The sequence below is a fragment of the Ranitomeya variabilis genome, chromosome 4 (genome assembly GCF_051348905.1).
Source record: "Ranitomeya variabilis isolate aRanVar5 chromosome 4, aRanVar5.hap1, whole genome shotgun sequence".
Taxonomy (NCBI): domain Eukaryota; kingdom Metazoa; phylum Chordata; class Amphibia; order Anura; family Dendrobatidae; genus Ranitomeya; species Ranitomeya variabilis.
The window spans coordinates 671,670,440-671,693,134 of record NC_135235.1 but is presented as its reverse complement, the minus strand read 5'-3'; the positions used below and the strand labels follow the sequence as shown (position 1 = coordinate 671,693,134).

The 22,695-nt window shown below is 43.5% G+C and overlaps 1 protein-coding gene across 1 annotated transcript in view; it reads right to left on the bottom strand.

The window, feature by feature from the left end:
* Positions 1-22,695, bottom strand: part of LOC143768200 (uncharacterized) — a 144,374-nt gene that overhangs the window by 57,402 nt on the left and 64,277 nt on the right. Inside the window, exons 15-18 of the mRNA XM_077256891.1 lie at positions 12,991-13,170; positions 12,785-12,908; positions 12,604-12,701; positions 12,305-12,395 (exon numbers count right to left, since the gene is read on the bottom strand). Of these exons, the coding sequence (XP_077113006.1) occupies positions 12,305-12,395; positions 12,604-12,701; positions 12,785-12,908; positions 12,991-13,170 (493 nt within the window). The remainder of the gene's footprint in view (positions 1-12,304; positions 12,396-12,603; positions 12,702-12,784; positions 12,909-12,990; positions 13,171-22,695) is intronic.

The window sequence follows — 22,695 nt, the reverse complement described above, 5'->3', positions numbered from 1 at the left end:
TGATCGCATCCCTGCAGATCGGGTGAAAGGGTTAATTCCTATTTTACCCGATCTGCAGGGAGAGGGGGAGTTGTACTTCAGCCTAGGGGGGGTGGCTTTGCCCCCACGTGGCTACGATCGCTCTGATTGGCTGTTGAAAGTGCAACAGCCAATCAGAGCAATTTGCAATATTTCACCTATGAAAATGGTGAAATATTGCAATCCAGCCATGGCCGATGCTGCAATAGCATCTGCCATGGCTGGAAATCATGCACTGGCCCCCCCCACCGCCCCCGATCTCCTCCCCAGTCGTCCGTTCTGTCAGGTACCCCCCTCCGTCCCCCTGTTCGCTCCCCCGTGCTCCTGTCCGCTCCCCCGTGCTCCTGTCCGCTCCCCCCGTCCTCCGATCCCCCCCCCTGTGCTCCGATCCACCCCCCCACCACCCCCTCATACTTACCGATCCTCCCGGTGTCCGGCCGTCTCCTCGCTGGGCACCGCCATCTTGGAAAATGGCGGGCGCATGCTCAGTACGCCCGCCGAATCTGCAGGCTGGCAGATTCGTTACAGGTACATTTTGATCGCTGTGGTAGGTTCTACCACAGCGATCAAAATAAAAAAATAATAAATAAACCCCCCCCTTTATCACCCCCATAGGTAGGGACAATAATAAAATAAAGAAAATATTTTTTTTTCTTTTACCACTAGGGTTAGGGTTAGAACTAGGGGTAGGGTTAGGGGTAGGGTTAGGGTTACGGGTAGGGTTAGGGTTAGGGGTAGGGTTATGGCATGTGCACACAGAGCGGATCGGCCGCGGATCCGCAGCGGATCGGCCGCGGATCGGCCGCGGATCCGCAGCGGATCGGCCGCGGATCGCAGCGGATCCGCAGCGGATCGGCCGCGGATCCGCAGCGGATCGGCCGCGGATCCGCAGCGGATCGGCCGCGGATCCGCAGCGGATCGGCCGCGGATCCGCAGTGGATCCGCAGCGCATTGGCCGCGGATCTGCAGCGGATTGGCAGCGGATTGGCCGCGGATCCGCAGCGGATCGGCCGCGGATCCGCAGCGGATCGGCAGCGGATCGGCCGCGGATCTGCCGCGGATTGGCCGCGGATCGGCAGCGGATCCGCCGCGGATTGGCCGCGGATCGGCAGCGGATCCGCAGCGGATTGGCCGCGGATCTGCAGCGGATTGGCAGCGGATTGGCCGCGGATCCGCAGCGGATTGGCAGCGGATTGGCCGCGGATCCGCAGCGGATTGGCCGCTGCGAATTCGAAGCAGTTTTCCATCAGGTTTACAGTACCATGTACACCTAAGGAAAACCAAATCTGCTGTGCCCATGGTGCGGAAAATTCCGTGCAGAAACGCTGCATTGTATTTTCCGCAGCATGTCAATTCTTTGTGCGGATTCCGCAGCGGTTTACACCTGTTCCTCAATAGGAATCCGCAGGTGAAATCCGCACAAAAAACACTGGAAATCTGCTGTAAATCCGCAGGCAAAACGCAGTGCCTTTTACCTGCAGATTTTTCAAAAATCGTGCGGAAAAATCTCACACGAATCCGCAACGTGGGCACATACCCTTAGGGTTAGGGTTGGAATTAGGGCTAGGGTTGGAAATAGGGTTAAGAATAGGCTTGTGGTTAGGGTTACGGATAGGGTTAGGGGTGTGTTGGGGTTACAGTTGTGGTTAGGGTTGGGATTAGGGTTACGGTTGGGATTAGGGTTAGGATTAGGGTTGGAATTAGGGTTACGGTTGTGTTGCGGTTAGGGTTGTGGTTAGGGGTGTGTTGGGGTTAGGGTTGTGATTAGGGTTATGGCTACAGTTGGGATTAGGATTAGGGGTGTGTTGGGGTAAGTGTTGAAGTTAGAATTGAGGGGTTTCCACTGTTTTAGGCACATCAGGGGTCTCCAAACGCAACATGGCGCCACCATTGATTCCAGCCAATCTTGCGTTCAAAAAGTCAAATGGTGCTCCCGCCCTTCCAAGCCCCGACGTACGCCCAAACAGTGGTTTACCCCCACATTTGGGGTACCAGCGTACTCAGGACAAACTGGGCAACAACTGTTGGGGTCCAATTTCTCCTGTTACCCTTGCAAAAATAAAAAATTACTTGCTAAAACATAATTTTTGAGGAAAGAACAATTATTTTTTATTTTCACGGCTCTGCGTTATAAACTTCTGTGAAGCACTTGGGGGTTGAAAGTGCTCACCACACATCTAGATAAGTTCCTTCGGGGGTCTAGTTTCCAAAATGGGGTCACTTGTGGGGTGTTTCTACTGTTTAGGCACATCAGGGGCTCTGCAAATGCAATGTGACGCCCGCAGACCATTCCATCAAAGTCTGCATTTCAAATGTCACTACTTCCCTTCCGAGCCCTGACGTGTGCCCAAACAGTGGTTTACCCCCACATATGGGGTATCAGCGTACTCACAACAAACTGGGCAACAAATATTGGGGTCCAAATTCTCCTGTTACCCTTGTGAAAATAAAAAATTGCTTGCTAAAACATCTTTTTTGAGGAAAGAAAAATGATTTTTTATTTTCACGGCTCTGCGTTGTAAACTTCTGTGAAGCACTTGGGGGTTGAACGTGCTCACCACACATCTAGATAAGTTCCTTGGGGGGTCTAGTTTCCAAAATGGGGTCACTTGTGGGGGGTTTCTACTGTTTAGGCATATCAGGGGCTCTGCAAACGTAACATGATGCCCGCAGACCATTCCATCAAAGTCTGCATTCCAAAACGTCACTACTTCCCTTCCGAGCCCCGGCATGTACCCAAACAGTGGTTTACCCCCACATATGGGGTATCAGCGTACTCAGGAGAAACTGGACAACAACTTTTGGGGTCCAATTTCTCCTGTTACTCTTGCAAAAATAAAAAATTCTGGGCTAAAAAAATATTTTTGAGGAAAGGAAACACATTTATTATTTTCACGGCTCTGCGTTATAAACTTCTGTGAAGCACTTGGGGGTTCAAAGTGCTCACCACACATCTAGATAAGTTCCCTTGGGGGTCTAGTTTCCAAAATGGAGTCACTTGTGGGGAGTTCCTACTGTTTAGGCACATCAGGGGCTCTGCAAACGCAACCTGATGCCCGCAGAGCATTCCATCAAAGTCTGCATTTCAAAACGTCACTACTTCCCTTCCGAACCCCGACGTGTGCCAAAACAGTGGTTTACCCCCACATATGGGGTATCAGCGTACTCAGGAGAAACTGGACAACAACTTTTGGGGTCCAATTTCTCCTGTTACTCTTGCAAAAATAAAAAAATTCTGGGCTAAAAAAATATTTTTGAGGAAAGGAAACACATTTTTTATTTTCACGACTCTGCGTTATAAACTTCTGTGAAGCACTTGGGGGTTCAAAGTGCTCACTACACATCTAGATAAGTTCCCTTGGGGGTCTAGTTTCCAAAATGGAGTCAATTGTGGGGAGTTCCTACTGTTTAGGCACATCAGGGGCTCTGCAAACGCAACCTGACGCCCGCAGAGCATTCCATCAAAGTCTGCATTTCAAAACGTCACTACTTCCCTTCCGAACCCCGACGTGTGCCAAAACAGTGGTTTACCCCCACATATGGGGTATCATCGTACTCAGGAGAAACTGGAAAACAACTTTTGGGGTCCAATTTCTCCTATTACCCTTGGGAAAATAAAAAATTGTGGGCTAAAAAATCATTTTTGAGAAAAGAAAAATTATTTTTTATTTTCATGGCTCTGCGTTATAAACTTCTGTGAAGCACTTGGGGGTTCAAAGTGCTCACCACACATCTAGATTAGTTCCTTGGGAGGTCTAGTTTCCAAAATGGGGCCACTTGTGCGGGAGCTCCAATGTTTAGGCACACAGGGGCTCTCCAAACGCGACATGGTGTCCGCTAACGATTGGAGCTAATTTTCCATTCAAAAAGTCAAATGGCACGCCTCCCCTTCCGAGCCTTGCCGTGCACCCAAACAGTGGTTTACCCCCACATATGAGGTATCGGCATACTCAGGAGAAATTGCCCAACAAATTTTAGGATCCATTTTATCCTGTTGCCCATGTGAAAATGAAAGAATTGAGGCTAAAAGAAATTTTGTGTGAAAAAAAAGTACTTTTTCATTTTTGCGGATCAATTTGTGAAGCACCTGGGGGTTTAAAGTGCTCACTATGCCTCTAGATGAGTTCCTTGGGGGGTCTACTTTCCAAAATGGGGTCACTTGTGGAGGAGCTCCAATGTTTAGGCACACAGGGGCTTTCCAAACGCGACATGGTGTCCGCTAACGATGGAGATAATTTTTCATTCAAAAAGTCAAATGGCGCTCCTTCCCTTCCGAGCCTTACCATGTGCCCAAACAGTGGTTTACCCCCACATGTGAGGTATTGGTGTACTCAGGAGAAATTGCCCAACAAAATTTAGGATCCATTTTATCCTGTTGCCCATGTGAAATGAAAAAATTGAGGCTAAAATAATTTTTTCGTGAAAAAAAAGTACTTTTTCATTTTTACGGATCAATTTGTGAAGCACCTGGGGGTTTAAAGTGCTCACTATGCTTCTAGATAAGTTCCTTGGGGGGTCTAGTTTCCAAAATGGGGTCACTTGTGGGGGAGCTCCAATGTTTAGGCACACGGGGGCTCTCCAAACGCGACATGGTGTCCGCTAAAGATTGGAGCCAATTTTTCATTGAAAAAGTCAAATGGCGCTCCTTCCCTTCCGAGCCCTGCCGTGCGCCCAAACAGTGGTTTACCCCCACATATGAGGTATCAGCGTACTCAGGACAAATTGGACAACAACGTCCGTGGTCCAGTTTCTCCTTTTACCCTTGGGAAAATAAAAAAAATTTTGCTAAAATATCATTTTTGTGACTAAAAAGTTAAATGTTCATTTTTTACTTCCATGTTGCTTCTGCTGCTGTGAAACACCTGAAGGGTTAATAAACTTCTTGAATGTGGTTTTGAGCACCTTGAGGGGTGCAGTTTTTAGAATGGTGTCACTTTTGGGTATTTTCAGCCATATAGAACCCTCAAACTGACTTCAAATGTGAGGTGATCCCTAAAAAAAATGGTTTTGTAAATTTTGTTGTAAAAATGAGAAATCACTGGTCAAATTTTAACCCTTATAACTTCCTAGCAAAAAAAAAATTTGTTTCCAAAATTGTGCTGATGTAAAGTAGACATGTGGGAAATGTTATTTATTAACTATTTTGTGTCACATAACTCTCTGGTTTAACAGAATAAATATTCAAAATGTGAAAATTGCGAAATTTTCAAAATTTTTGCCAAATTTCCGTTTTTTTCACAAATAAACTCAGAAATTATCGACCTAAATTTACCACTAACATGAAGCCCAATATGTCACGAAAAAACAATCTCAGAATCGCTAGGATCCGTTGAAGCGTTCCTGAGTTATTACCTCATAAAGGGACACTGGTCAGAATTGCAAAAAACGGCAAGGTCATGAAGGGGTTAATGGAGCATACTCGGACTGGGACGCGGTTAGCAGTGGGGTACAACAGGGGTCAGTATTGGGCCCTCTTCTTTTTAACATATTTATTAATGACCTTGTAGGGGGCATACAGAGTAGAATTTCAATATTTGCAGACGACACTAAACTCTGCAGGGTAATGAATACAGAGGAGGACAATTTTATATTACAGGATGATTTATGTAAACTAGAAGCTTGGGCTGATAAATGGCAAATGAGCTTTAATGGGGATAAATGTAAGGTCATGCACTTGGGTAGATGTAATAAGATGTATAACTATGTGCTTAACTCTAAAACTCTGAGCAAAACCATCAATGAAAAAGACCTGGGAGTATGGGTGGATGACAAACTCATATTTAGTGGCCAGTGTCAGGCAGCTGCTACAAAGGCAAATAAAATAATGGGATGCATTAAAAGAGGCATAGATGCTCATGAGGAGAACATAATTTTACCTCTATACAAGTCCCTTGTGCAACCACACTTAGAATACTGTGTACAGTTCTGGTCTCCGGTGTATAAGAAAGACATAGCTGAACTAGAGCGGGTGCAGAGAAGAGTGACCAAGGTTATTAGGGGACTGGGGGGTCTGCAATACAAAGATAGGTTATTACACTTGGGGCTATTTAGTTTGTATAAATATATGAGGGGACAGTACAAAGACCTTTCTGATGATCTTTTTTATCATAGACCTGAGACAGGGACAAGGGGGCATCCTCTACGTCTGGAGGAAAGAAGGTTTAAGCATAACAACAGATGCGGATTCTTTACTGTAAGAGCAGTGAGACTATGGAACTCTCTGCCGTATGATGATGTAATGAGTGATTCATTACTTAAATTTAAGAGGGGACTGGATGCCTTTCTTGAAAAGTATAATGTTACAGGTTATATATACTAGATTCCTTGATAGGGTGTTGATCCAGGGAACTGGTCTGATTGCCGTATGTGGAGTCGGGAAGAAATTTTTGCCCCCAATGTGGAGCTTACTCTTTGCCACATGGATTTTTTTGCCTTCTTCTGGATCAACATGTTAGGCTAGCGGTTGAACTAGATGGACTTAAAGTCTTCCTTCAACTTTAATAACTATGTTACTATAGGGGGGCTGCCTTATACTTCAGGATCTGCCTATAGGGGTGCTGCCTTATACTTCAGGATCTGCCTATAGCGAGACTGCCTTATACTTCAGGATCTGCCTATAGGGGGGCTGCCTTATACTTCAGGATCTGCCTATAGGGGGGCTGCCTTATACTTCAGGATTTGCCTATAGGGGGCTGCCTTATACTTCAGGATCTGCCTATAGGGGGGCTGCCTTATACTACAGGATCTGGCTATGGGGTGCTGCCTTATACTATAGGATCTGCCTATGGGGTGCTGTCTTATACTACAGGGTCTGCCTATGGGGGTGCTGTCTTGTGCTATACAGTCTGTCTATGGGTGCTGCCTTATACTACAGGATCTGTCTATGGGGTGCTGTCTTGTGCAATAGAGTAGGCCTATGGGAAGTGCATTATACTATATGGAGTCCTATGGGGAGTGCATTAAACTATGGAGTCCTATGGGGAATGCATTTGGGGTCATTCCATATCAAGTGATCCAAATATGAATATTTTTTTTACCTTACGTCTTTAGATTTTTTTTATTTTTTGTTTTTATGAAGTACAACTTTAGATAATTACAAATTAAAAGTTTAGAATTTTTTTCTTCATCAGTCAATTTTTTACAGATTTTTAAAGTTTTGAAAAAGAGCGGATTTTGGCCTGGTATGGCTTTACATTTTTTATCGTATCTCGGGTTAGAATTAAGATATAAAGGTGGGAGAGGCATCATTTTTCTCAGAACGGTACCGGCTTTCATTTGATATGTCACAAGACTATGTTTCTTTATATTTTGCTTTGGAGAAATCAAATTAAAAATTTTGATGCGCAATTCTGAAAAAAAACGTATGTTTTAAAATTGTGAAAACATGCATGTGTGTTACTTGTGTCCTTGTTTATATTTGTACAGGGATTCAACTTGGGATCTATCAAATTTGTATTTTTTTTTTAAGCCTTGAATCATCTGATTTATGTCTGTGTGAGTTTCTTCCTTTTTTCTTTTCAAATTACAACTTATTGCATTCAACATTTATATGTAACAATAAAGAAACACAAAAAACAAATACCGAAGTGCCAGAATAAGGCCTCTTTCACACTAGCGTCGTGCACTGCACGTCGCTATGCGTCGTTTTGCAGAAAAAACGCATCCTGCAAAATTGCTTGCAGGATACGTTTTTTCTCCATAGACTTTTATTAGCGACGCAGTGCGACGCATTGCCACACGTCGCAACCGTCATGCGACGGTTGCGTTGGTCCGTCGCCACCAAAAAACGTTGCATGTAACGTTTTTTGGTGTCGTCTGCAGCATTTCCGACCGCGCATGCGCAACCGGAACTCCGCCCCCGCCTCCCCGCACCTCACAATGGGGCAGCGGATGCGTTGAAAAACAGCATCCGCTGCCCCCGTTGTGCGGCGCTTCATTATGCGTCGGTGCGCCGCAACGTCGCATTGTGACGTGCAGTGCACAACCCTAATGTGAAAGTAGCCTAAATACATCTTAATCATCATAACAACTTACTCAGTATTTTCAACCTGAATTCATTGAACAAGCCAAAAGATAAAAGGTGATCACATCCTCAAGTGTGGTTTTCTAAATTCAGTCTGATCCTAATTATATGTTAAAAACCAGATTAAAAGAACCAATATTTCTACCACCTATTTATACATGGAACAATTTTTTTTCTACTATATCACTAAACGTCATTTCTGAAGTGTTTAAGAAGAATAGTCCAGCAGTTAAATCCTCGTACTATAAAATATGAACTAATCAAACAATAGTAGGTTGTTACACTGGCCTTCTATCATCAATGTGTCCCTTCTAGAGGATGAAATGTCATCTTGTCCATAAGCGCTTACTAGCAATGGCCGTTTCCTTTTGTGTCAGTATGTGCGGCCTGTCATGTGTCCGGCTCCACCTGAGTTATATCTTATTTTTGTTCACTTTTACCATGTCTGGTTTTCTTGGATACACAAAGGACGGTGCTGGACCAGAAGGTGCAGAAAAGTCACTTCTTCATTTTCACAATCTTTGGAGAGTCCAGTAGCCGCCAGCGCCGATCATATTCACAGGTCACATCACCAGTTGTGTCATCCATTGCCGATCTTGTGCCGCCTTCTACCACGTCATGGACGTCACTGTCTTTATTTCCACTACATGTGATGACAGTCCGGTATTGCTGAGTCCCTGTGATGGGTTCTGCTTCCTGTAACCAATATAACAAACTCTCCTCCTCCTCTTCGTAGTCCTGGTTTGTACAATACATGAACTGGATGTTAAGAATATTTTTCTCCCTACATTTGAGGAGTTGCATCGGTGATAAGATTTGGTGTGAATACGGCCTCTGGAGACCTGAGCTGCCGGCCGGTCATCTGCTCTGCAGTCACCGTCTACCCCTGCTCATCCTCAGCCCTAACAAAGATTCTCCTCTGTCCTCTCCTGCTTCTAAGCTCTAACATAATAAAATAATACAGGAATATCTAACAATCATGGATTATTTGGTAAATATAGACCCCACACTTCTACACCACAGGCTGAACAGATCTGAAATCAAGATTTTTGAACTGGCACTGTAATAGTTTTATTTTTTAAAATATGATCCCATCATGATCCCAGCTTGTATTTTGGTACAGATGTGGTTAGGAGCATAGCAGGCACATGTGCAGTTTTTGAAATTTTTAAATTAAACGTTTTTTTCGGAAATGCGTTTTAAAGTTTTGCGCTTGCGTTCGCATAGGTAAAATATTATCAAAGATACTCTTGTGACATATCTGGTGAAAGCCTGTACAGTTCTGAGTAGAATGGTGTTAATTTGGTTTCTCTACCTCTTTTCTAGCCTGAGTTATGGGGAGAAATGTAAAGGCAGGCAACACCGAAATTCGCACTTTTTCCGAACTTTGAAAATCAATAAAAAATAAAAAAAAAAATATCTAGAATTTTTTCTTCTTCATATTTTGCATTCTCTGACACACTATTACCAAATAACAAAATCTCAAAAGAATTAAAAATATAGTGGTAAAAATCATTGGTTCACTTGACATGGAATGACCCTATGGAGGCTTATGGGTAGTGCATTATACTATATGGAGACCAATGGGGAATTCATTATACTATATTTAGGATGATCTGGTGCATTATATGGAGGCCATCTAGTGGGCGATCATACAGTGTGGAGATTACAGTGAAGGGGCCATCATACAATGTTGGAGCCACTGTTTTCTAGGGCACTTGCACCCGGCATTACTATATTATAGAAGGTTGCTTTAGAATTTAGAGGGCACAGAGAACCACACAGCAGGTGCAGTAATAGGGACACATACGGCAGCAGCAGCTTAGTACTGGGGTATCAGGGGCAGTAATAGGGACATATACGGCACCAGCGGCTCAGTATTGGGGTATCAGGGGCAGTAATAGGGACACATACGGCAGCAGCAGCTCAGTATTGGGGTATTAGGGGCAGTAATAGGGACATATACGGCATCATGTTGTGAATTCCGTTCTCGGACTCCCTCCTGTGGTCATGAATGGTACTTTGGTTAGTTCTGCTCTTGGGCTCCCTCTGGTGGCTTTGAGCGGAACTGCTGGTCACTGAGGTTGGCTTTGTCAGCTGCTCTCGTTTATTGCTTGCTGGCTTCTCTATTTAACTCCACTCAGATCGTTACTTGATGCCAGCTGTCAATGTTTCAGTATTGGTTCAGATCTCTCTTGGACTTCTCTGAGGACCTGTCTACTCCAGCAGAAGCTAAGTCTTTGCTAGTTCATTTGTTGTTACTGCTTCCTGAATATATTTCTTAGTACTGCTAATTTCCAGTCCAGCTTGCTATCATGATATTCCCTTGCTAGCTGGAAGCTCTGGGGTGCAGAGTGGCACCTCCACACCGTGAGTCGGTGTGGGGAGTCTTTTTGCTTACTCTGCGTGGTTTTTGTAGTCTTTTGTGCTGACCGCATAAGTTCCCTTTGCTATCCTCTGACTATTTTAGTGAAGTCTGGCCTCCTTTGCTAAAACCTGTTTCATTCCTGTGTTTGTGACTTTCCTCTTAACTCACAGTCAATATATGTGGGGGGCTGCCTTTACCTTTGGGGAATTTCTCTGAGGCAAGGTTAGGCTTCTATTTCTATCTTTAGGGGTAGTTAGCTCTTAGGCTGTGAAGAGGCGTCTAGGGAGAGTTAGGTACGCTCCACGGCTATTTCTAGTTTGTGTGATAGGAGTAGGGTTTGCGGTCAGCAGAGTTCCCACTTTCCCAGAGCTTGTTCCGATTACTAGTTTACTCATCAGGTCATTCCGGGTGCTCCTAACCACCAGGTCCATAACAGCATCAGCAGCTCAGTATTGGGGTATCAGGTGCAGTAATAGGGACACATACGGCACCAGCAGCTCAGTATTGGGGTTTCAGGTGCAGTAATAGGGACACATACGGCAGTAGCGGCTCAGTATTCGGGTTTCAGGTGCAGTAATAGGGACACATACGGCAGCAGCGGCTCAGTACTGGGATACCAGGTGCAGTAATAGGGACACATACGGGAGCAGCGGCTCAGTATTGGGGTATCAGGTGCAGTAATAGGGACACATATGGCAGCAGCGGCTCAGTATTGGGGTATCAGGTGCAGTAATAGGGACACATACGGCAGCAGCGGTTCGGTATTGGAGTATCAGCAGATGAGGAGTTTGTGCAGGTTGGGAATAGATGGTGATGGGGCTGGAATATGAGAAGTGAAACGTGTCTTTGTTGTATTCTTTGAAGACGAGTCCTGGCTGGAAGAAGTTGTGATGTCGGTATGGGCCAGATGGAAACAACGGGAAAAATGAACAATTCCATCAGAGAACATCAGCGGTAAAACATTATCTGTAACTGTGCTGTGATCTCTTATATGTTCTGTAGGACTGGTATTTACCAGTGACCATATGGCGGTAATATCCATGTTGGTTGTGATATAGAGATTATCTTCAGTAATAGCGCGGTTATCTGCTGAGGTTATCCTCCACTATTAGGGCGCCTCACCGAATTGTAATGAAGGTTACCTGGTTAGGGGCCCACTCAGAAGCTTCGCTCCCCCTGAACCAAAACCCTAGCTACGCCTCTGAATTGAAGGAACCTCGTCCAGCAGCCATATCAGAAGTCCTTGGTTGCCAGATGGGACCTCTGCAACCACCTCCTACCAGCCAGCATAACCAGCTTCTGTTTTGATTTCTGGGCACGGTGGGGCAGGGTCATGGGACAGATGGGGCAGGATGGAGACAGATGGAGCAGTATTGGGAGATCATATGGGGGAAGGATGGGACATCACATGGGAGCAGAATGGATACTCATAAGGGCCGGATGGGAGAATATATGGCTGGAGCCAGCAATGAGACACACGGGGCCAGGATGGGGGATATTATTACCATAGGGGATAATTAAGGGATATTATTACTGCAGTGATGTATTTATTTTATTTTTTTGAGGATACTGTTTTAAATGGGTGTGTGTGTGTGGGGGGGTCCTGTTCCTGTGCAGAGTGACATTATGTCACTGTTTTTTCATCATCTGGTGTAGTGTAGAAGTTGGGAAAAAATTAAGTAATGTGCTCTGCAAGCTGTGCTCTATATAAGTGCTATTTCCTGCAGAGATGAGCCTTGGCTGGAAGAAGTGGAGTTTTTCCAAGAGAGGGCAGTGGGAATGTGGACAGTTCGAGGGGTGGAGGCGGGGCTGAGGTGAAGCCTGGGCGGAGTCTCAAATAAAACACTTAATTCTACCAAGTAGTGAATGAGTAGAAGGTGGACGCTACAACTCACCTGCGCTGTCATCTGAAGGAATTTCCACTTTGTACCAATCATCATCCCTCTCAAAAGTCTCAGTTGTATTAAAACTGTCCAGATCTTCATCCTGAAAAACATATTGCAAAAGTCACAGACAGAAAGAGGAGTCACATCTATGATCAGGTCTAATCCTGCCATCTCCACTGTTCTCAACTGTTCTCATTACACAAGTGTAAAACATATAATACTGCTGGACAAAACAAGGCTGAGCGCAAGATCTTCACAGCCGTCTAGACATCGTTGGAGAGGTCTCATGACACCTTCTCTCCATCTACCTGATGATCCTGAGGAACATTGGGATCTTCTTGTTTACAGTCCTGGGGAAGAAGAGGACGGGGACATCTCTCTGGTGTTGTCCTCTTACTGGATAGATCTGGAGGAAACACATACAAGGACTGAATTAATTCTTTACATACAGATAATTATAGGCCGTGTGTATTTAGTCCTGTCTATTACCTGTGGATGTGAGGGGCTGGGGAACCTCCATCATGATTTCCTTGTACTGATCTTTGTGTCCTTCTAAATACTCCCACTCCTCCATGGAGAAATAGACAGCGACATCCTGACACTTTATAGGAATCTAATACATACAATGATAAGTCATTCTCCCGATCCCTTCATAACATTACTGTATAATGTCCCAGAATTCCAAGCAGTGTCACCTCTCCAGTCAGCAGCTCAATCATCTTGTAGGTGAGTTCTAGGATCTTTTGGTCATTGATGTCCTCATGTATCAGGGGGTGAGGTGGAGGCCCTGTGATTGGGCTCAGGGGTCTTCCCCATCCCTTAGACACAGGGTCCTGACAGCGATCACTAGAGGTCTTCTTCACTACTGTGTAATCCTGGTTATGGAGAGAAACATTCATAAAACTCACTACAGACATTTCACCTCTCCAGTTCTATCCATCTATTATTCCCATAGATGTCAAATTACATCACTTTTGTTTCTCACCTCTCCAGTAAGATGGAGGAGGATCTCTAGGGTGAGGTTTAATATCCTCTCCGCCATCTTGTCCCTGTCCCTATCCATCCTTGACGAGTCAGTCAGGAAAATTATTTTTTATAGCAGATGCCCACTGAGAGGATCCGATATTGTAGGAATCTGAATGTGAAGAAGAAGAACCGATGTAAAATCATATAGGATCCAGTATAAAAATAAAAATACACGGGAATTGGCTATGGAATGAACTGAGAGGCAGCTGCCATCCAAAGCTCCACCAGTCAAGATGAAATCCAATAATTGTATTAACTCCTTTCTGCCATTGGACGTACTATCCCGTCCATGTGACCTGGGACTTAATACTCTTGGAAGGGATAGTAGTATGTCATAGGCGATCAGCCTAATTATCACAGCTGACATCCGGCACTATGTGCCAGGAGTTGTCACGGACCGCTCCCGGCACATTAACCCCCGGAACACTGCGAACAAACATGATCGCAGCATTCCAGTGGCATGGGGAAGCATCACGCAGGGAGGGAGCTCCGTGCACACTTCCCTGAGACCCTCAGAACAACGCGATGTTATCGCGTTGTTCCGAGGGTCTCTTACCTCCTCCTCCCTTCAGGCCCAGATCCAAGATGGCCACAGGGGTCCTTCCGGGTCCTGCAGGGAGGTGGCTTGGGAGCGCCTGCTGAGAGCAGGCAACGGCAAGCCTCCAGCACTGCATGTCGGATCGCTGATCTGACACAGTGCTATGCAAAGTGTCAGATCAGCGAACTGACACTACATAGTGATGTCCCATCCTAGGACAAATTAACATAGTAAAAAAAAAAAAAAATTACACTGTGTAAAAAAAATTTTTTTTTAATTCCTAAATAAAGAAAAAAAAAAATTGTTCCAATAAATACGTTTCTTTATGTAAATAAAAAAAATCAATAAAAGTACACATATTTAGTATCACTGAGTCCGTAACGACCCGACCTATAAAACTGTCCCACTAGTTAACCGGTTCAGTGAACACCGTAAAAAAAAAAAAAAAAACGAGGCAAAAAACAATGCTTTATCATCATACCGCCGAACAAAAAATGGAATAACACACGATCAAAAAGACAGATATAAATAACCATGGTACCGCTGAAAATGTCATCTTGTCCCGCAAAAAACGAGCCTCCATACAGCATCATCAGCAAAAAAAAAACTGTTATAGCCCTCAGAATAAAGCGATGCAAAAATAATTATTTTTTATATAAAATAGTTTTTATTGTATAAAAGCGCCAAAAACATAAAAAAATGATATAAATGAGGTATCGCCGTAATCGTACTGACCCGAAAAATGAAACTGCTTTATCCATTTTACCAAACGCGGAACAGTATAAACGCCCCCCCCCAAAAGAAATTCATGAATTGTTGGTTTTTGTTCATTCTGCCTAACAAAAATCGGAATAAACAGCGATCAAAAAAAGTCATGTGCCCAAAAATGGTACCAATAAAAACGTCAACTCGTCCCGCAAAAAACAAGACCTCACATGACTCTGTGGACCAAAATATGGAAAAATTATAGCTCTCAAAATATGGTGACACAAAAACTATTTTTTGCAATTAAATGCGTCTTTTAGTGTGTGACAGCTGCCAAACATAAAAACCCGCTATAAATAGTAAATCAAACCCCCCTTCATCACCGGCTTAGTTAGGGAAAAATAATAAAATAAAAATGTATTTATTTGCATTTTCCCATTAGCGTTAGGGCTACATTATAAACTTCTGTGAAGCACTTGGGGGTTCAAAGTGCTCACCACACATCTAGATAAGTTCCTTAGGTGGTCTAGTTTCCAAAATGGGGTCACTTGTGGGGGGGTTTCAATGTTCAGGCACATCAGGGGCTCTCCAAACGCGACATGGCGTCTGATCTCAATTCCAGCCAATTCTGCGTTGAAAAAGTCAAACGGTGCTCCTTCCCTTCTGAGCTCTGCCATGCGCCCAAACAGTGGTTTACCCCTATATGGGGTATCAGCATACTCAGGACAAATTGCACAACAACGTTTGGGGTCCAATTTCCCCTGTTACCCTTGGGATAATAAAAACTTGGGGGCGAAAAGATAATTTTTGTGAAAAAAATATGATTTTTTATTTTTTCGGCTCTACATTATAAACTTCTGTGAAGCACCTGGGGTTTTAAAGTGCTCACTACACATCTAGAAAGGTTCCATAAAGGGTCTAGTTTCCAAAATAGTGTCACTTGTGGGGGTTTCTACTGTTTAGGCACATCAGGGGCTCTCCAAACGCGACATGGTGTCCGATCTCAATTCCAGCCAATTCTGCATTGAAAAAGTCAAAAGGTGCTCCTTCTCTTCCAAGCCCTGCCGTGCGCCCAAACAGTGGTTTACCCCCACATATGGGGTATCAGCATACTCAGGACAAATTGCACAACAACTTTCGTGGTCAAATTTCTCCTGCTACTCTTGTAAAAATAAAAGTTTGGGGGCTAAAAGATAATTTTTGTAGAAAAAATGCGATTTTTTTTTTATTTTCACGGCTCTATGTTATAAACTTCTGTGAAGCACCTGGGGGTTCAAAGTGCTCACCACACATCTAGATAAGTTCCTTAAGGGGTCTAGTTTCCAAAATGGTGTCACTTGTGGGGAGTTTCCACTGTTTAGGCACATCAGGGGCTATCCAAACGCAACATGGCATCCGATCTCAAGTCCAGCCAATTCTGCATTGAAAAGGAGAAATTGGTGCTTCTTCTCTTCCAAGCTCTGCTGTGCGCCCAAACAGTGGTTTACCCCCACATATGGGGTATCGACGTATTCAGGAGAAATTGCACAACAAATTTTGTGGTTCATTTTCTATTTTTACACTTGTGAAAATAAAGAAAATTGGTTCTGAAGTCAAATGTTTGCAAAAAAAATTAAATGTTCATTTTTTCCTTCCACATTGTTTCAGTTCCTGTGAAGCACGTAAAAAGTTAATAAACTTCTTGAATGTGGTTTTGAGCACCTTGAGGGGTGTAGTTTTTAGAATGGTGTCAAGTTTGGGTATTTTCTGTCATGTACACCCCTCAAAGTGACTTTAAATGTGAGATGGTCCTTAAAAAAAATGGTTTTCTAAATTTTGTTGTAAAAATGAGAAATCGCTGGTCAACTTTTAACCCTTATAACTTCCTAACAAAAAAAAATGTTGTTTCCAAAATTGTGCTGATGTAAAGTAGACATGTGGGAAATGTTATTTATTAACTATTTTATGTGATATATCTCTCTGATTTAAGGGCATGAAAAAAAGAGGTTATATTATACTCACCCAGGGGCGGTCCCGCTGCTGGTCCGGTCCGATGGGTGTCACGGTCTGGTCCGGCGCCTGCTGTCTTCATCAGATGACGTCTTCTTCTGGTCTTCATACTGCGGCTCCGGCATACTTTGTCTGACCTGATGAGGGGAGACCAAAGTATTGCAGTGCGCAGGCGCCAGGTCTCTCTGACCTTTCCCGGAGCCGCAGCGTTAAGACCAGAAAAGGACGTCATCCTATGAAGATGGGAGGCCCCGGACCGCGACGCCCATCGGATCGGACCGCCCACCCAGGTAAGTATAATCTAACCTCTTTTTCTCATCTTTTAGGATACATCGGGGGCTTACAGTATATACAGCATTCCAGAATGCAGTAGATAAGCCCCTGTTGCCGGTGGGCTTAGCTCACCGTCGATTTTGGGGGTGACAGGTTCCCTTTAATATGGTTGAGGTTATCTTCATATTATAAAAAAAATCTATTTGAAAATAGCGCCCACAACTCTTGTGCAGTAGCAACTATCGATGTACAGTACAGACCAAAAGTTTGGAAACACCTTCTCATTTAAAGATTTTTCTGTATTTTCATGACTATGAAAATTGTACATTCACACTGAAGGCATCAAAACTATGAATTAACACATGTGGAATTATATACTTAACAAAAAAGTGTGAAACTACTGAAATTATGTCTTATAGTCTAGGTTCCTCAAAGTAGCCACCTTTTGCTTTGATGACTGCTTTGCACACTCTTGGCATTCTCTTGATGAGCTTCAAGAGGTAGTCACCGGGAATAGTCTTCCAACAATCTTGAAGGAGTTCCCAGAGATGCTTAGCACTTGTTGGCCCTTTTGCCTTCACTCTGCGGTCCAACTCACCCCAAACCATCTCGATTGGGTTCAGGTCTGGTGACTGTGGAGGCCAAGTCATCTAGCGTAGCACCCCATCACTCTCCTTCTTGGTAAAATAGCCTTTACACAGCCTGGAGGTGTGTTTGAGGTCATTGTCCTGTTGAAAAATAAATGATGTCCAACTAAACACAAACCGGATGGAATAGCATGCCGCTACAAGATGCTGTGGTAGCCATGCTGGTTCAGTATGCCTTCAATTTTGAATAAATCCCCAAGAGTGTCACCAGCAAAGCACCCCCACACCATCACACCTCCTCCTCCATGCTTCACGGTGGGAACCAGGCATGTGGAGTCCATCTGTTCACCTTTTCTGCGTCGCACAAAGACATGGTGGTTGGAACCAAAGATCTCAAATTTGGACTCATCAGACCAAAGCACAGATTTCCACTGGTCTAATGTCCATTCCTTGTGTTCTTTAGCCCAAACAAGTCTCTTCTGCTTGTTGCCTGTCCTTAGCAGTGGTTTCCTAGCAGCTATTTTACCATGAAGGCCTGCTGCACAAAGTCTCCTCTTAACAGTTGTTGTAGAGATGTGTCTGCTGCTAGAACTCTGTGTGGCATTGACCTAGTCTCTAATCTGAGCTGCTGTTAACCTGCGATTTCTGAGGCTGGTGACTTGGATAAACTTATCCTCAGAAGCAGAGGTGACTCTTGGTCTTCCTTTCCTGGGGTGGTCCTCATGTGAGCCAGTTTCTTTATAGCGCCTGATGGTTTTTGCCACTGCACTTGGGGACACTTTCAAAGTTTTCCCAATTTTTCGGACTGACTGACCTTCATTTCTCAATGTAATGATGGCCACTCATTTTTCTTTACTTAGAATTTGTATTATGGCAAGAAAAAAGCAGCTAACAGTCTATTCAGTAGGACTATCAGCTGTGTATCCACCAGACTTCTGCACAACACAACTGATGGTCCCAACCCCATTTATAAGGCAAGAAATCCCACTTATTAAACCTGACAGGGCACACCTGTGAAGTGAAAACCATTCCCGGGGACTACCTGTTGATGCTCATCAAAAGAATGCCAAGAGTGTGCAAAGCAGTCATCAAAGCAAAAGGTGGCTACTTTGAAGAACCTAGAATATAAGACATAATTTCAGTTGTTTCACACTTTTTCGTTAAGTATATAATTCCACATCTGTTAATTCATAGTTTTGATGCCTTCAGTGTGAATGTACAATTTTCATAGTCATGAAAATACAGAAAAATATTTAAATGAGATGGTGTGTCCAAACTTTTGGTCTGTACTGTACATAGAAGTGATCCAGTAGCTACTAGTGCGCAGGCACTGTCGGTGCCATCTTGCTAGAGAAAAACAAAAAATGTCCTCCTCCAAGATGGCGGCACCTGAGCAGTAGCAGCTATCGGTGATTGCCAATAGCTGCTATAGCATAGGTGCCATCTTGCTAGAGAAAAATAAATTCCTCCTCCAAGATGGTGCTGCCAGTGACGTTTCAATTCATTAGTGAGAAAGGCTTGAGAAAGGTTCTCACTAATGAACCGAACCGTCGCCAATTTGGGCAATTAAACAGAAGTCCTTTTTTTCACTCTGAATGGTGTGCTGCCTCCAATCTCTGAATATCTATATTGTATATATGCAAACAAATAAAATTGAGGATACATTTTGCATATTTACATAAGAATAATACATTTTATTTATATAGCACCAACATATTCCGCAGCACTTTACATTATAGAGGGGATTGGTACAGACAATAGACATTACAGCATAACAATAAACACAGACCCAAACAGATACCAAGAGGAATGAGGGCCCTGCTCACAAGCTTACAATCTATGAGGAAAAAGGGAGACACGAGAGGTGGATGGTAACAACTGCTTTCGTTGTTCGGACCAGCCATAGTGTAAGGATCGGGTGTTCATGTAAAGCTGCATGAACCGGTTATCAGCCTAAGTATGTAGCAGTACAGACACAGAGTGCTATTAACTGCATAAAGTGTATGAGAACATGATGCGAGGAACCCGATTATGGTTTAAGTTTTTTGAATGGGCCACCCAGGGATAGTTAGGTTAATGCGTTGAGATGGTAGGCCAGTGTGAACAAATGCGTTTTTAGGGCACACAAAGCTGTGGGGATTGGGGTTTAATCGTATCAACCTGGGTAATGCATTCCAAAGAATTGGCGAAGCATGTGAAAAGTCTTAGAGACGGGAGTGGGAGATTCTGATTATTGAGGATGTTAACCTCAGGTCATTAGCAGAATGGAGAGCACGGGTAGGGTGGTAGACTGAGACCAGAGAGGAGATGTAGGGTGGTGCTGAGCCATGGAGTGCTTTGGGGATGAGGGTAATAAGTTTGTACTGGATTCTAGAGTGGATGGGTAACCAGTGTAATGACTGGCACAAGGTAGAGGCATCGGTGTAACGGTTGGTGAGGAATATGATCCTGGCTGCAGCATTCAGGACAGATTGGAGCGGGGAGAGTTTGGTAAGAGGGAGGCCGATTAGTAGAGAGTTACAATAGTCCAGATGAGAATGAATGAGTGAAACAGTGAGAGTTTTTGCAGAGTCGAAAGTAAGAAAAGGGCGAATTCTAGAAATGTTTTTGAGATGCAGATAAGAAGAGCGAGCCAGTGATCGGATGTGGGGGGTGAATAAAAGCTCGGAATCAAGTATGACCCCAAGACAGTGGGCATGTTGCTTTGGAGTAATGGTGGAACCGCACACGGAGATGGCAATGTCAGGCAAAGGTAGGTTAGTAGAGGGAGAGAACACGAGGAGTTCAGTTTTTGACAGGTTCAGTTTCAGATAGAGGGAGGACATGATGTTAGAGACAGCGGTAAGACAATCACTGGTGTTTTCTAAAAAGGTCGGCGTGATAACAGGAGCAGAAGTGTATAATTGGGTGTTATCAGCATAGAGATGGTACTGGAAACCAAATCTACTGATGGTTTTTCCAATAGGGGCAGTATACAAAGAGAAAAGGAGGGGGGCCTAGGACTGATCCTTGAGGAACCCCAACAGTAAGGGGAAGGTGAGAGGAGGAGGAACCAGCAAAAGTATAGTATGTTATTCAGTGATTTTAATGATATATTAAAAATGGTGTATTTGTATGTGATCCCACTACACATTGGATATGAAAAGTCTGCAGACCACTGCTAAATGTCCAAGTTTTTGTCATGTAAAAAAAAAAAAAATCACACTAAGAAGAATAATTACAAATATATTTCCACCTATAAAGTTGCCCATAATCTGTACAAATTAATTGAAAACTGAATCTGAAAACTCAAATCTTTTCAGGTGGAAAAAGACAAATAAAGAACTAAAAATGTGTTTTTATGTGTTTTCATCAAGCTTTTTAGCAGATGCCTGAAGGTTTTGTAGCAAAACTGAATGATATTTGAACTGTTCATAATTCCCTCCACTAGGACTAAAGCCCAAGTTTCAGCTGCTGAAAAACATCCCCAAACCATGATGCTGCCTGATTTCAGTATGTCTCTCAATGGATCTGTACAGATTATGGGCGGCACTTAAAGGTGGAAAAAGTTCTGAAATAATTATTCTTTGTAGGATTTTTTTACATGACAAAAACCTGACATTTTAACAGGGGTGTGTAGACGTTTTTATCTCCACTGTATGTACTCTTAGAAGTGCTTCATGTGTACTTTATATAGATTTATACATGTTTTTTATTAAATTGTATATTTTTTTTATTTTGGGGAGTAACAGGTTTTCTCACTTTTTGTATTAAATACGGTTTAAGTAGCTTGTTAAATGGAATCTGTCAGCAGGTTTTTGCTACGTAATGGGAGTACAGCATGAGGTAGGGATGAAACACTGAATTCAACAATGTGTCTCTTATTAAGCTGTGTGTCATTTACTTACAGTGAACGTTTCATCACTAGGACCAGATCTGTTGGGCATGTGACAGCTAGTCAACTCCTCCCCCTCCTGTGTTAAGCAGCTCACTGTCAATAGACAATGTGCAGAGAGAGCCTGGTGGGGGCTGGCTTAGCTTTCTCAGATCTGCTGCATTCTGCATCTAAAAACTCGATTGTGTCAAGAGCTGCTGCACCCAGTGAACTAAATGATACATTGTTAGATTCAGGGTCTCCTTTCCTACATTACGCTGCTCACAGATGGGGTAGCAAAGACCTGCCGACATATTCCCTTTAATTAATGTAATATTACATTTGCACTACTTTTTAATATTTCTTATGTTTTACCGTTTGGAGGTTATCTATACTTGTTGACTTGTATTTGTAAGAAAAGAACAGAAATAATTATTGAAGGGACATTGCGAGATAGTTTGATTTATGGTCGCTATTCTAATTGAATGCTCTGTAATACCACATTATTTTGGCCTGTTTATCATCTGATGTAGTCGGAAAGACCCTCCGAGGAATAGTTTGAGACTTCTCGGCTCTCAATCTGAGCATTTCTTTTTGCTGTGGCCTACTGCCGTGACTGAAGCCTTGGGATCGATTCTCAGGTGGCCCAAGGACATCACTCAGCACTTACGTGATGATTAATGTAAGTTAAATAGCCTGATTTTCACTTGGGGTCACATTCAAGAAGATATCAAAGCCCTTACCTCAAAAAAAGATCTCCATCCTGCTTACAAACTGCTCGGAGTGGACAGACCAGGCCCTGATTTAATATTCTATCTAAGCCTAAAGTTATGTAGCACCATTTGATCTTATATGTATCTAGGCTGCCATCTAGAGGGGATAACTGGTCATTACTTGAATACGCGGCCCCTTTGCAGTTCTACAGAAGATTAGCCTGGAGATGTGCTCTTGCTCCACAATTTGCGGTCAACTACAATTATTGAGTTGCTGCCTCTATTTCTTGGAACTCTCCACAAGCCCGTCAATTGTTTTTCTTTTTTCAATATCTGATGCACTGCCACAGTTTGAGTAAGATTTCTAATGTAAGGCATATCACAGATCATTATTAGTGATGAGCGAATATACTCATTACTCGAGATTTCTCAAGCACGCTCGGGGGTCCTCCGAGTATTTGAAAGTACTCGGAGATTTAGTTTTCAGTGCCGCAGCTGAATGATTTACATCTGATAGCCAGCATAAGTACATGTGGGGGTTGCCTGGTTGCTAGGGAATCCCCACATGTAATCAAGCTGGCTAACAGATGTAAATCATTCAGTTGCGGCAAGAAAAACTAAATCTCCGAGCACTAAAAAATACTCGGAGGACCCCCGAGCGTGCTCGGGAAATCTCGAGTAATGAGTATACTCGCTCATCACTAGTCATTATGAAT